General features: G+C 33.0%; 1 protein-coding gene across 1 annotated transcript in view; it reads right to left on the bottom strand.

Moving 5' to 3' along the window:
• Positions 1-14729, bottom strand: part of GPR137C (G protein-coupled receptor 137C) — a 58664-nt gene that overhangs the window by 10154 nt on the left and 33781 nt on the right. The window contains exon 3 of the mRNA XM_061158076.1: positions 13145-13373. Within this exon, the coding sequence (XP_061014059.1) occupies positions 13145-13373 (229 nt within the window). The remainder of the gene's footprint in view (positions 1-13144; positions 13374-14729) is intronic.

The raw sequence follows: 14729 nt of genomic DNA, 5'->3' as shown, positions 1-14729 counted from the left end.
ATCTTTTGTGGAGAGAATTGTCATCTTAAAAATACTGTATCTTCTAATCCATAAATAATGCTCTTCAATGATTTAGATCTTTAATTTACCTCAGCAATATGTAATAGTTTTCAGTATAGAGGTACTGCTTGTTTTTTGCAAAATAGATTCCTAAGTATTTTGGGTTTTTTATGCTATAGAATTGCTTTTTGAATTTAATTTTCAAACTGATTATACCTGGTATATATGAAAATCATGTAATTTTGCATTTTGACTTTGTATCCTGAGAACTTGCTATATTCATGATTCCTCAGGATGCTCTACTTAAGCAACCATGTTATCTGCAATTAGTTTTTTTTTTTTTTTGATGGGCTAGGTGGTTTTTTAAAAAATATTAACTTATTTTAATTGGAGTATAATTAGTTTACAATATTGTGATGGTTTTTGCCATACATCAACATGAATCGCCACAGGTATACATGTGTCCCCCCATCCTGAATTCCCTTCCCGCCTCCCTCCCCACCCTATCCCTCTGGGTTGTCCTATTATACAGAGTGAATTAAGTCAGAAAGAGAAAGTCAAATACTGCATATTAATGCATGCATATATATGGAATTTAGAAAGATGGTACTGAAGATCCTATATGCAGGGCAGCAAAGGAGTCATAGACGTAAAATACAGTTTTACTTCTTAATTTCTAATTTTATACCTTCTGTTTTTGTTTTATTGGACTACTGAATAGAAATGGTGAGAATGGACTTCCTTGCTTTGTTCCCAACCTCAAGGGCAAAACATTCAATACTTTCAGTGTGACACAGATTGCAGGTTTTTTAGAGATGCCTTTTATCAGGTTGAGGAACATTCCTTCTGTTCCCTGTTGGCTTAAAGTTTCATTGCGATTATTTTTAAATCATGAAGGGTGCTGAATTTTGTCAGATGTTTTTGCTACATCTATTCAAATGATTATTTATCTTTTCTCTTTTGTTCTCTCAATGTAGTGAATTACATTGATTGACTGATTTTCAAATATTAAACCAGTGTTGCTAGATTCTGTATCTCTAAGTATAAGAGATTACATGTGTTTGCTCAGTCACTTCAGCCGTGTCCAACTCTGTGTGACCCTATGGACTGCAGCCTGCCAGGCTCCTCTATCCATGGGGTTATCCTGGCATGAATATTGCAGTGGGTTGCCATGCCCTCTTCCAGCTGATCTTCCTAACCCAGGGATTGAAGATACATCTCCTGAGGCTCATGAATTGGGACTGAGCATAGGACGCTAAAAGCTCCAACTATTATTGTGGGGATTTTTATCCCTTTATTTCTTACTACCTGGTAAGTTCCTCCTCTTTGGCTTCATATACACATCTATTATTTTCATGTGTTTGATGAACTGTACCTCTTTATATTTGGTAATATTCTTTGCTTAACTTTTATATCTGGTAATACCCTTTGTCTTGACAACTCTTTTGCTTAATATTAAAGTACCTTCTTACACTTATTGAATGAATAGTATATTAGTTTCCTTGTTCAACTTATATCTATCTTTATATTTAAAGTGCCTTCTGAAAGTCACAGTATAGATGGGTCTTGTTGTTTTTTTTAAATTCATTTTGACAGTCTCTACCTTTTAACAGGAGTGTTTAGTCCATTAACATTTACTATAATTAGTGATATGTTTAAATTTAGGTCTTACATTTTACTATTTGCATATTTATTTGTTGTTCCCCTATCCATTATTTCCTGCATCTTTTGGTTAATTGAATATCTTTTAGAACTCCACTTTAATTTATCTACTGAACTTTTAACTATACTTTTCTATTCCTTGTTGTTTTCTTCTTGCCTTAAGTGGTTGCTTTAGGGCAGCAGTCCTTAAAGTGTGGTCCTGGGATCTTAAAAATCAAAATCAAGATGATTAAAAACAAGAGTACTAAGATGTTATTTGCCTATTATATTTTCATTCTCTTTTGTATATACAGCAGAGTTTTCCATAGGCTTTATGATATGTGATGGTGTCAACACTCTGTACGCATGTGTGTTCTTGTGTTTTCTATTAATAGGTTCCTGATATAATAGATTTAGGGTATAAATACATCCATTTTCAGAGATTAACTCAGCTTGTTCTCTGTATCTTTATTGGGTCCTTGTTAATTTTCTTTAATTATACCTGATATACCTGCTAAAACCTCATTATTATCAAACAGTTAGGTTTATTTTCTTTTTTGGCAGTGCCCAAACATGGCCTGTGGGTTCCTAGTTCCCAAACAGGGATCAAACCCATACCCCCTGTAGTGGAAGCATGGAGTTTTAACCACCAGACCATCAGGAAAATCCCCAAACAAGTAGTTATTCTGAAATCCTAGAAGAAAAGAAGAGAAAGGGGGATTTCCCTGGTAATCCAGTGGTTACGACTTGATGTTTTCACTGCCGTGGCCTGGCTTCAAACTCAGGTTGGGGAACTAAGATCCAGCAAGCCACAGAGTGTAGCCAAAAGAAAAAAAAATCAGATGAAATCCTAAATGTTTCCTTGTATCTACATGGCAGCACAATAAGACTAGGTAGAATTAATATATTTGTTTCATAATATTTAAGCATTTAAATAAAAATTTAAAATATTAAATTTAGTATTAAACTCATTTTAGAAATTAATAACATTTTACTCTAAAATGAAAAATTATAATTCTTTTCATATTTAAGAATGGATTATTGGCTTAGGAATGGGGACTTATCTTTTTATTGGTACAAAGTTTCAGTATGGGATGATGAAGATGATCTAGAGATGGACAGTGGTGATGGTTATACAACAATGTAAATGTACTTTATGTCCCTGAACTGTACATTTAAAAATGGTTAAAATCATGAATTTTATGTTATGTATATTCATTAGAATAACAAATATTTTTCTCTACACACAGCTTTTCTGTTTACTTCTAAGATACTGAGAAAGTTGAAAGTGTTAGAATTCTCTGACTCAGTGAAGAAAGAAATCTATATAGTAACTGGGTGACACTGATTTCCTGTTTTATCAAATGAAATGCAATGAAAACTACCTTTCAATAAGTTTTATAAATGTTAATAATTTACCTTATTGTCTTTTGCAACAGAACATTATGTCCAAGTTAAGCTGCAGCATCATTTTGAGATCAATCATTCAGAGAGTAAAGCAAAACAATTGTAGTTGTAAATGCAGGTGTGGTGAGCATTTAAATGCCACAAATTGTTTTTGTAACTTTCCAAACTAGAAATTAAAAAACCATTCAGGCATTTTATAGGCGAAGTGGTTATACTTAGCCTACATTGGTTGGCAAACCAATCACAATAGCTGAGAGACTAGTAAAGCCTTGAAAAGTTAAATTATTGAATGCCTCCTGGATGAAACATGCATTACCATTTTCCAATATAGAAATTTACTGATTCAAAGATTTAACTAAAATCATAGTGATTTAATGTCTTATCAATAGACTTGTGTTACAATTTTTTGCCTTAAAAATAAATAAATCTGATATAGTAGGACCAATTTTGTTTGTATTCATTTGGTGTCAGCACCAACTAATCATACAAGATACTCTTATGTCAATGCCTGAGAAGTAGTACTGAAATATTCAAAGTGTTGAAAATTCTTCTGATTATTTATCCTGGGCCAACTGCGCTGATAGTCTCACTAATGGTACAGAAATAGTCGATGGTAAAACTGTGGGCTGGAGCACAAATCAATGCAGTGGTACCAAACAGTATTATGTTCTTTATTACTATGCACTCCCAGTTAAAAAAGAACATTCATTTAAGAATATCCCTGATGAAACAGTGAAAATATTTATTAAGTATTGACCCCCCAGTACCTATCTATTTAATATTCTGTGTGATGAGATAAGATATAGATTGAAGTAATTCTGCTGTATACTGAAGCACAGTAGTTGTCTTGAGGAGAAGCACTTATGTGGTTGTTTGACTTGTGAGCTGAACTTGTGAGCCACTTTTTTCATGAAACCCCATTTTCTACTTGACAGACAGCTATGGCAGACAAACAACGGTCATTTAGATTTGGTTAATAAGTATACTTCTTTTTAAAAAAATAAATGAAATGAGCCTGTCACGTCAAAGAAAACATCTAATAATATTTATTGCCAATGATGAAATATGAACTTTCAAGTGAAAATTAGAATTTTTGAAAACTTGTAAGTACCTGTATCCTCTGTAAGACTGGCAGTTTCCCAAACTTAAATACTTTCTTTGATGCGGTTGGTGGTAGTATTAACAAAAGTGATTCTGGATATTGTCTAATGAAATGTATCAACATTTTGAAGATCTGTGACCACTCTTTTCCTATGATCAATGCATGATGTTATAACTCATTCAAAGTGTAAGACAGACCAATGGAGAGTACAGAAAGTTCACTAATATGGCTTTAGATTCTATATGGCAACTAACCTTTAAGAAACCTCCACTTCAGAGTTTTGGTGTAGTATTAAAGAAGAATATCCACAATTATCTGAAAAGGCTATTTAAATTCTCCTCCATTTTCCAACTATATATATGTGTGAGGATGGATTTTCTTCATATACTTCAACCTAAACAACATATCACAACAGATTGAATGCAGAAGCAGATATGAAAATCCAGATGTCTTCTATTAAGTCAGACATTAAAGAGATTTCAAAATGTATAACAATGTCAATCTTTTCACTAACTTACTTTTGTTTTGGAAAACATAATTATCTAGCATAAAAACATTTTATTCATGTTAACATAGAATAGATTTATTATTGGTATTTTAATGAATTAATAAATGAATATTTTTAATTTCTCATTTTTTCTAAAATGTATATATAGGTAGATATAAGTTATATAAACAAAATCTCTTTGGGGTCCTCAGTAATTCTTAGTATTGTAATGGGATCTTGACACCAAAACGTTTGAGAATCACTGCTCTAGGGATTATAAAATATATCCTTAACTTTTCATAGTCTAAATAATTAATATTATTCCACATGATGTAAAATGTAATAACTGTGACCATATAGGCCCTGTCCTTTATGCTTCAGTGCTATAGTTGTTCTATATACTATACCGAGAATTATGTATTATATCTACACTCCTAAGCCTCACATTATAATGTTTGCTTTGCACAGTCATATTTATTTTAAAGAAATTAAGAAATTATATTTACCCACACATTTTTTATTTCTTGTGTTCTTCATTCCTTCCTGAAGAGCTAAAATTCAAGCCAATTTTATTCCTCTTCAGTCTGTAAAATTCTCTTAGCATTTCTTGTAGTGTAGGTCTGTTGGTAGTGCATCTTCTTTGTTTTCTTTTTCTTTTATCTGAAGATGTTTCTACTTCTTCATGATTCTTTAAGAATATTTTTGCGAGATAACAGATTTCAGAGTTGACAACATTTTTCTTTCAGCATTTCAAAGATATTGTTTCCATGTCTTCAGGCTGTATTACATTTGATGAGAAGTGACTGATCCTTTGAATCAATGTTCCCTTATGTATGTCATTTTTCTCCATTCACAAAATTTTCTTTTTTTAGATTTTAAGCACTTCAGGGCTTCCCCGATGGCTCAGTGGGTAAAGAATTCACCTGCAATGCAGGAGACACAGGAGACATGGGTTCGATTCCTGGGTCAGGAAGATTCCCTGAAGGAGGAAATGGTAACCCACTCCAGTATTCTTGCCTGGGAAATACCATAGACAGAGGATCCTGGCAGGCTACAACAGTCCACAAAGTTGTGTCACAAAGAGTTGGACACAACTGAGCAAATAACACTTTCACTCTCACTTCAAGCACCTTGACTACAATGAACCTAGGTGAGATTTTCTTTATATTTATCCTGATTGGGATTGTTGAGCTTCATGAAACTGCAAATTTATGTCTGTCATCAAAATTGGAAAATTTAGGTCATAGGTCTTCACACGTTTTTTTCCCAGTCTCATTTTCTTCCTCTTTTCCTTTGGGAATTCCAATTATACATAATTTGACCCTGAGACTCTGTTCATTTCATTGTCATCTCCCCTCCCTGTCCCCCACCATCCTCTGGTCTTCAGATTGGATAATTTCTGATTGATTTAAGTTCACTGACTCTTCTTTCACCTCCAATCTGCTGCTAAGCCCAAGTAGTGACTATTTAATTTTAAATACTGTATTTTTTAATTCTAAACTTTCTGGTAGTTTTAAAAAATATTTTCTATTTCTCTTAAGATTTCTTATTTATTAATTCATTCAAGTTTTAATATATATTTCCTTCATATCCTTCAGCATATTATAAAATCATTGATAAATTCAACATCTGGGTTAACATCTGAGACTGCCACCAATGATTGCTTTTTGAGTTTTTCTTTTTGCTCTTGAGTATGAGTTATAGTTTTCCTGTTTCTTCATATATCTAGTGACCTTGGATTCTGTTCCTGACATTGTGAGAGCCATGTTTTAGAGTTTGGATGCTGTTATAGTTTTCTAAAACATATTGATTTTTCTTTTGCCTTAAAATTTTTTTTATTTTTAGCAAATGATTAAGCTGGCTAGACTCAAATCTCAAACTGTCTCCCATGCATGAATAGCAGCTGAAATCTCAGTTCAATTTCTTTAACCTTTACTGTGCTGCTGCTTAGAGTATGTCCTGAACATGTCTAGTTCAAGTGTCAGATAAAAATTTGGCAGAGTTTAAAATCAGAATTTGGACCTTCCTCTACTTGGCTGTCTTCTTCCTGAGATTTTCCACTGACTTTCCATCTGGAATAGTTTCTTGAATTTTGCCCTATGATTCTTCAAGCAAGTAAAATAGCAGGTTTCTCTTCAAGTTTTGGCTGCCCCATGGATGGGACTTTTCCTCAGGCTAGAAGCTGTAAAAAACAGGGAATTCATGCTGTGTCAGTTCCTTCTTCTAACAGGCTGCTCTCCAGTGCTGTCAGTGCTTTTTATACTTTTTCCAGGATTCATCTTTGCTTTCTGCAGAAGGTTGAGTCCAATAGAAGCTACTTGGCCAATAGCAGAAGTAGAACCCTGCACATGTTTCTGAATCCATCTCACAAATGCTATTTCCATTTTGAAATTAGAATGCCAAACTAAGCATCGAAAATAAGAAAACAAAGTAATCTCAATTAGTAAATTTAAAATGTATTTTGATAATTATAAGGCCTAAACAGTTTTTAAAATAGTTTCATGATGCTAAGACACAATGAAATTAGATCTCTGGCTCCAATGACTCCACTGTTACAGGTAAGATGGCTTTAAGTTGATGGACTTTATGTCCATGGAAAAATAAAAAACTTCTGAAAATGCTGGCTGGTCTAGTAGAAGAATTTAGAAGTATAAAGGAAAGGTATGATTATTTGGGACCCCATGGATTATACAGTCCATGGGATTCTCCAGGCCAGAATACTGGAGTGGATAGCCTATCCCTTCTCCAGGGAATCTTCAGGAAGAGATAAAAGATATAAACCCAGGGTTGTAAGCAGGGATTTTTCAAATGGGACAAGTGTGTGGTGGATTGGTTCAGCAACAGAATAGGAAATAAGACTTGCAATATAAGATCTGAAATAATGAAGGCAGTAAATTAAAGAAGCACCACAGCTTAAGATGAATGAAAAAAATTCCAATGACTCAAGAGAGAAATCAGGATACTGGGAAGGTAGCAATCATATCTATTATAGAGGATGATGCAGCCTCTGTTTTTTTTTGTTTTAAACCATCATCCTCAACAAATTCTGGTGAAGTCATATTTCAGGGTGGTGGATGACAGGCATTAATGGTATTTTAGTCTATTACTTTAATGTGGCCTAAGTAATCATAAACTACTTCTTTAGTCTTATGGGATCAGCTGGTCTCCATGAATGATCAAAAATATGGTTTAGGTGAATGTTACTGTGCCTCTGCAAGATGCTGATAATACCTTCCATCCCAATATAGTAATTAATATGGATCAAGAGTTGAGTGAACATAGGACAGAAAGGTTTGCATAGTAATTAAAACTGTCAGACATTCAGGAGAGAGAGAGAGAGAAAATGCATTATTTGCAAACAGCTAACTAGGCAGGGAGACAAGCTAACCTTGAGTCAGACAATGATTTGTTTTACACTCTTATCCAGACATAAAATTGTACATGTCCTTGATCAGAGATGTAAGGCTAAAAGCTCAACTTTTGTACTCACCCTAACTTTGAGTGGTCTTTCATACAGATAATCCCAACTTGCCATTATTTTGGCTCCTATAATGGCAAGTTGGGATTATCTGTGTGAAAGATCACTCAAAGATAAGGTGAGTACAAAAGTTGAGCTTTTAAATTAAATTAATTAATTTGAAACCTTTTTTGTGCTGCTATTTTATCCATTAAAAATAACATGTCTCCTATATTCTTATAAATATGCTTATTTTTCCTAATATGGAAATTAATATTAGAATAAAAATAATTTTATTGTATGTATTTTAATGTTAAAAATTATATTATAATTCTGATTAAAAGTAAATAAATTCAAATATACCACAGAAAACAAAGAAAGGCAAGCAAAGAGCAACTCAAAAAACTTAATTGGAGAAAAGGACTAATACTGACAAATGATCATATTAATAAATACAATGTATTTGTTTACCCTATAAAGAGTTTGTAAAAAAGAAACATTTTATCTAAAGTTAATGAGACACACTTGAAATGTCAGCAATATACAAAAAGTTTAAAAATAATATTAAGAAAAAAATTTAAAAAATAAATAAAAAAGGTCATTATATACTTTCAACAATACATATTCCAAAAATTTCTAAGAAAAATGACTCAATTATTAGATGAAATGTTGGAGACTTCAACCATTACAAAATCTGTGCAGAATGGAATATAAATAGAGTCAAAATTAAAATATTTAAAAGAGAAATCCTATTCTCCAGTAATTCTTATCTTTTTCACTGTTCCTTTGGAGAATTTGATTATATATAGAGGACATGTCTCCAGACACATTCTGCCAACAATTTTAGGTATTCAAGAACTTTTTGAAGCTACATTACCATCCTTTTGTCTATATTAGGATCATAATAGCTCACATTTATAAGGCCTTCCTAACTGCTAGGAATCACACTAAACACTTTATATTCATTTTAATTTAATTTTTATAACAACATTATAAGGTAGGTACCACTCTTATCCTCAAACAACCTATGAGACCAACATTATCATTATTTTCATTTTACAGACCAGGAGAGTGACCATTAGAGATGCTGTTACTGAAACAGGAGGCAAGGCGGCAGGGAACAACTTTTAAAAGAATGATATGGCCATAGGACATGACAAAAACTAGTTAGAACCAACTAGGTCCAATGTGGCAGAAGATCTGACTTCCTGTGGACCTCGTTATATGCCCATCATAACACACTAGCAAAAGCTAAGTGACACACCCACCAGTGCCATGACAATTCAAGCTGGACCATCAAAAACCAAAAGGTTGACAACAGTCCAGTTCCTGGAAGTCTTTGTCCCTTCCTCAAAATATTTGCAATAATCCTCCCACTCACTAGCCTATGAAATTACCCAATACATAAAAACTAACCACCCCATATTCAGGGCCTCTTGCCTTCTGAGATGGCCCACACTCTATCTGTAGAATGTGTTTCTCTCTAAATAAATCCACTTCTTACCTATCACTTTGTCTCTCACTGAATTCTTTCTTCGATGAGACATTAAGAATCTGAGTTTCATTAAGGGCTGAGACCAGGTGTGTGATATCAAGACCATGAGTTCAAATCCCAATCTGAACAACCTGCAGAGTTTCATTACTTTTCCAATTGCTCAATTGATCATACAGCCAATGAACAGGAGAGACAGGATTTATTTATATCCTTATCTCTCTGATCCCAGGGGTTTTTTTTTTTTTAGCCCTTAATCACTATGATACACTGTCTCTCACTAAGGTCATTTCAAATTAATTAAAAAATCAATATATATGAAAAAGAGATATAAACATACCTCAAAGTATATCCAAACCACATTTTAAAATTTATATCACCCTCATTGCAAAAGAGAATTTGAAGTAGTTACAGAGATACACACAGAAGAAAAAATAAATATAGGAATGTGTGGGGATGGGGTAAGAATGTGAAATGAAAAGAGAGGTAGACCCGGAACAAAGCTGGGTATCATAAGATCACCTGTGAGTGCTATAAAGATGAGCCACAGATTTGCCTCTGCACAACACAGTAGCCAGGGAAAAGAACTTAATAATGTTTTTCTTGGTACTGAACTGGAGGAAAAGATCTTTTCTAGGGAACAACAACATAATATGATAAGACTTTAAGACAAGTATTTCTCACAAGAAATTTCTTACACATTTCCTGATGTAGACCAAAGCATGATGTGCCAGTATATGTCAGGAAAAACAATTCTATCCAAGCTATAATGCAGTCTCAGAATACAACTCTATAATGAACTGGATTAGGCAGAGAATAGATATGGACTAGACGGGGAAATGGACAGACTGTATATCCTTCAGGTAATGTTTCTGTCAATTAAGCTTTTGAGTTTAACACCTAATAGCTTATTTTCTCCAACAAGAACCTGGAGTACAGAAATTCTACCTTGTTCAGGAGGCCAGAGTCATATGCACGGACAATCACGCAGAGGGTAAGACTGATAACTTCCAGTGGAAGTTAGAGGGCCCGAAGAGAACATATATCTGAATTTTAGACTTTTCACCAAAGTGAAAGTAGAATAGTATCTATCTATATGTAGAGATAATATCTAATTCACATCAATGTGTAAATATTTAGTATTTAAGACATGGCTGAAATCCAAAGGATGTTGCTATAATATACAGTAATGATATTATGGAAAGTTGCCAAGGCAGTATTTGAGAAAACATATTGCTCTAAATGCCTTTATTAGTTTAATTTAAAATAATAAATTAAGTATCTATATAAGAACATAGATATGGAACAAAGCAACAACCTTACATATGTAAGAAAACCAGAAACTGAAAGAGAAGAAATAAACTATTCAAATTCATAATAACAAATATTTAAAAAGCAAGTCAGAGTTGCTACTTTGAAAAAGAACCAAGTCACAGCACTGATCTAGTAGCTAAAAGAATAAAGTTAAGAGAATTCAAACAGAAAGTCATTTCTAAATTTTATTTTGGAGATGAAGAAGAAGGGACAAAATTAAGGTCATAAAAAGGAGAAACATTAAAGTCATGCCTTAAAGTTGGGTAAGATAAGGACAAACAGGAATAGAGCACTGGGAGCGGAAAGACATTTCGGAAGACGAAACAGCCTAAGGGTATAGAGACAGAGAAGCATACCTGTACTACTTAGAAATAAGGTTGGTAAGACTGAGACAAATCATGGAGGATCTCATTATCACTGAATATGTAGAAGAAGGAAGGAGGAATAAAGAGAAAAACAGAAGACCAAAGTCTGAACTTTCAGGAAACTCTCTTAGGGATAGCAAGAAACAAGGTCAGTTTGAAAGCGGAGGAGACAGATGCTCAACAAACATTTGCTGATTGAATAAAAGAAATGGCCATTACTATATATTGTTATAGAAGTAAAAAAACAAAAATGAGTCTAGACATTTTACAAAGAAAGTATGAAAGCAAGATGATGTACTATTTGAATAAACCTAATTAGGAAAACCAAGAACTACAGAACAGTATAATACAAATAATTTACTATCTCATATTATATTTACCTTTATAGGTATGTATCTGAACATGTTTCTCTGGAGCGTTGTGAGAGAATCCTGAATCCATGCACTTTTAAAATTTAAGTGTATATCTTTCATATGATAGTGACAGGAACATATTTAAAATAATTCTGGAGGAATTATCAAATTAACTTCCCTCCTCACATTGGTAACTTAACTACATTCAGAGAATTCTGTATATCACAGTGAGAAAAACCAAACTCAAAAAGTTTGTAAGTATTCAGAAAACAAGCCTTCAAATTCAGCCTCATTTATTTATGTTTTATCACTAGACAAAAGAGGTAAGGAATTTATCCTGGTGTTGTCACACTATGAAAAGATGCTGTTGCAACATCAAAAGATTATGCACCACCACAACGGTGGTTGTATTCTTCTTAACACTTATATGGAAGCCAGAATTAACTAAAATATTTGACTTTTAGGAAGTAAACTGTTAGAAGTTGGATAAAAAAATTTCCAGACAAGATTAATGGATTTGAAAGTAAGTCTGTCTATGTCTCTCTCTCTTTCTCTCCTCTATTCCTATTTTTGTTTCTATATTTCTATTTCTATTGATATAAGTTTAAAAAATAAAATTAAAATCTTCACCTAAACTTAAGGGACAAGTTGATTTCCATGCATTTAATTATAGTACCTTACTTAAGTAGGATTATATTGAGGGTAATAATAATATAGAAGTCTAAAAAATATTTCAGAGAACTGTTTAAGAAACTATCTTGCTTATTGTCAGTGAATAGGCAATGATGCCAAATTAAAGCAAGCTCACCCCACCCCAATATCCATACACATATACCCCATACCCAATGCCACACATACACTGGGATACTGATTCACCACTCAACCACACTGTCAATCAGCAACAGCAGAAACATTCATGGTTCTCTGTTAACAGGTTAACGTTGGCTTTTGTTTCCTGACCCAAAAGTATATGGAAAGGGAGAAGCAAGGCATTTATAAATTCAGTTACATGAGTAGCTGTTTCAAATACCATAGGGACTTCATATTATGGAGTGAAGTAACATCTTCTAAAACTTTATACAAATAAACAACACTATACCAGTAAGACATCTTGACATTGCTAACCCAAATGTATATAGACATAAAGTGGTAAATCTGTTTAATGGCAATACTGCCACCCTTACTGATGAAACCTAAGTTGTTAGTATGGCCTTGGATATTAGACTATTTGTGATACATTTGTATACATTCTGGCTTATGTAGTTTAATTGTAGCCTCCAATGCAGAGGATATAAATCATAGGAAATACAACATGTTCAAGGTAAGTGTTTGTTTAAAAACCCTTGTTCAGTGAGCACCAAGTTTTGAATACTTTTTAATTTCTTGTGACCATTCTTTCATGCTCAGAAATGTACCTGACATTCAGAATACTTTTTAAAGAAATATTAAATGTCCATTAAAATATGGTTCATAAGATAAGGATTTGAAGTGAGACTGTCAAGTATAAATTTAAGAAATACACTTACCTTTGATTCGAGGTAGACATTTGCTGATGACATTTTTGTAATTTTGCATATGTAACTAACTAAAGAGATGGCACAAAGAATAAACAGGCTATCATTAATTAATGCTCGAACAAACACAGTCCATTTCAACTGATTTTCTGGGACATCTCCATGGACTAACATTGCGCAAGTCAAGTTCACCACTAAAAAGAGAAGGCTTGCCAATATAAAGCCCAAATGCAACAGAATTCTGAAAGAAAAAATGAATTTATTAGATTTTTGTAAAACTAATGAGAAACTAAACTTAATACTGAATTAGTGTGTTACTTTAAGTACAATAATTCCTTCAGTTTAAACTGTTTGTAATTTCATTAAATACAAATTTAATAATTACATAGTTACTTAGAATATTTTTGCAATTATGATATTAGTAACTAAGCCATTTAAAATGGCATCAGATTTTAAACCATGAATTTAAAAATAATCTCATGTGGACTTGAATTCAGTTGCCTCTATCAGGAAAAGTAATATAGGATTATCTTAACTAATTAAAGTAATCCTGAATTTTTCATTTTGTAACTGCTGAGCACACTTTCATTGACCTTTCCATTCTAAGAATTAGCAGGCTTCTAAAATTTTCTTGGAAAATTAATATACCATATATAAATTTAAATTGATCACTAATATTAACTTTAGAAGGTAAGGGAAATGTGTTTTAAACAATGCTCCCCTTTATGAACATCTGATTATAGCAAACATTTATTTCAAACAAGACTAAAAAGGAACATAGGGACAATATATGTAGAGTTTCATACACCCATCAATATCTCATCTTCTTATAAAGTGGCATATTTATTATGCATACAGAACTACTCCCAAAGTAGAATGCTTAACTACTTCCCCTTAAGAAAAATTAGACCACCTCATAAAAACTCTTCAGGTAAGGTGTGGCTCTCTGTATCAAGTAGCTGGAACAGCTATCTATATGAAAGTAACTCAATTCAAACACATTTATACTCCAAATTAACATGATCCAGAAATTTATTTGCCATTCTAATAGCCTCTACTTTGGGTCACTTTCAATAGTGGGGATTACAAAATGTTGTTTGCCTTTGTAAGTAATTTACACAAGGAAAATGGAAGGCAATGTATAATCTATAACAAACAATCTTTATTAAGTATACATGCAAAATACAAGGATTCTAGTTTGAGAAGTTTAGATCTTAATATTCTCTCAGGTTAAATAATAAAAATAATAATTATATAAGCTTGAAACCTAAAATGAACCTTGAAATTATCCATACATTCAGGGAATTATAGTAGTTTAAGAATAAAAGCATCAAGAGGTTAGACGAGGAGCACTGCTGCCAAGTTTATAGATGAATTGGTCTGAAACCCAAGGCTCCTAACTCCCCAGTTTAGCAATCTCATTTTCGAGGTGAATCAGTACAGAAACATTACTTATTTCATGGAATGACACTATACATTCTCACTCCAAACAGCATAATCTGTTTGATTATGAGAGTATAATCTATCTTGAGAATTTGTGGACCCTATGAAACTACGTCTGACATCTGAAGTGGAACAGTGGCAGAGCACCAAAAAA

This window comes from Dama dama, chromosome 12, assembly GCF_033118175.1.
Source record: "Dama dama isolate Ldn47 chromosome 12, ASM3311817v1, whole genome shotgun sequence".
NCBI classification, from domain to species: Eukaryota; Metazoa; Chordata; class Mammalia; order Artiodactyla; family Cervidae; genus Dama; species Dama dama.
The sequence above is the reverse complement of the archived record's forward strand: the minus strand, read 5'-3'. Positions and strand labels throughout refer to the sequence as shown.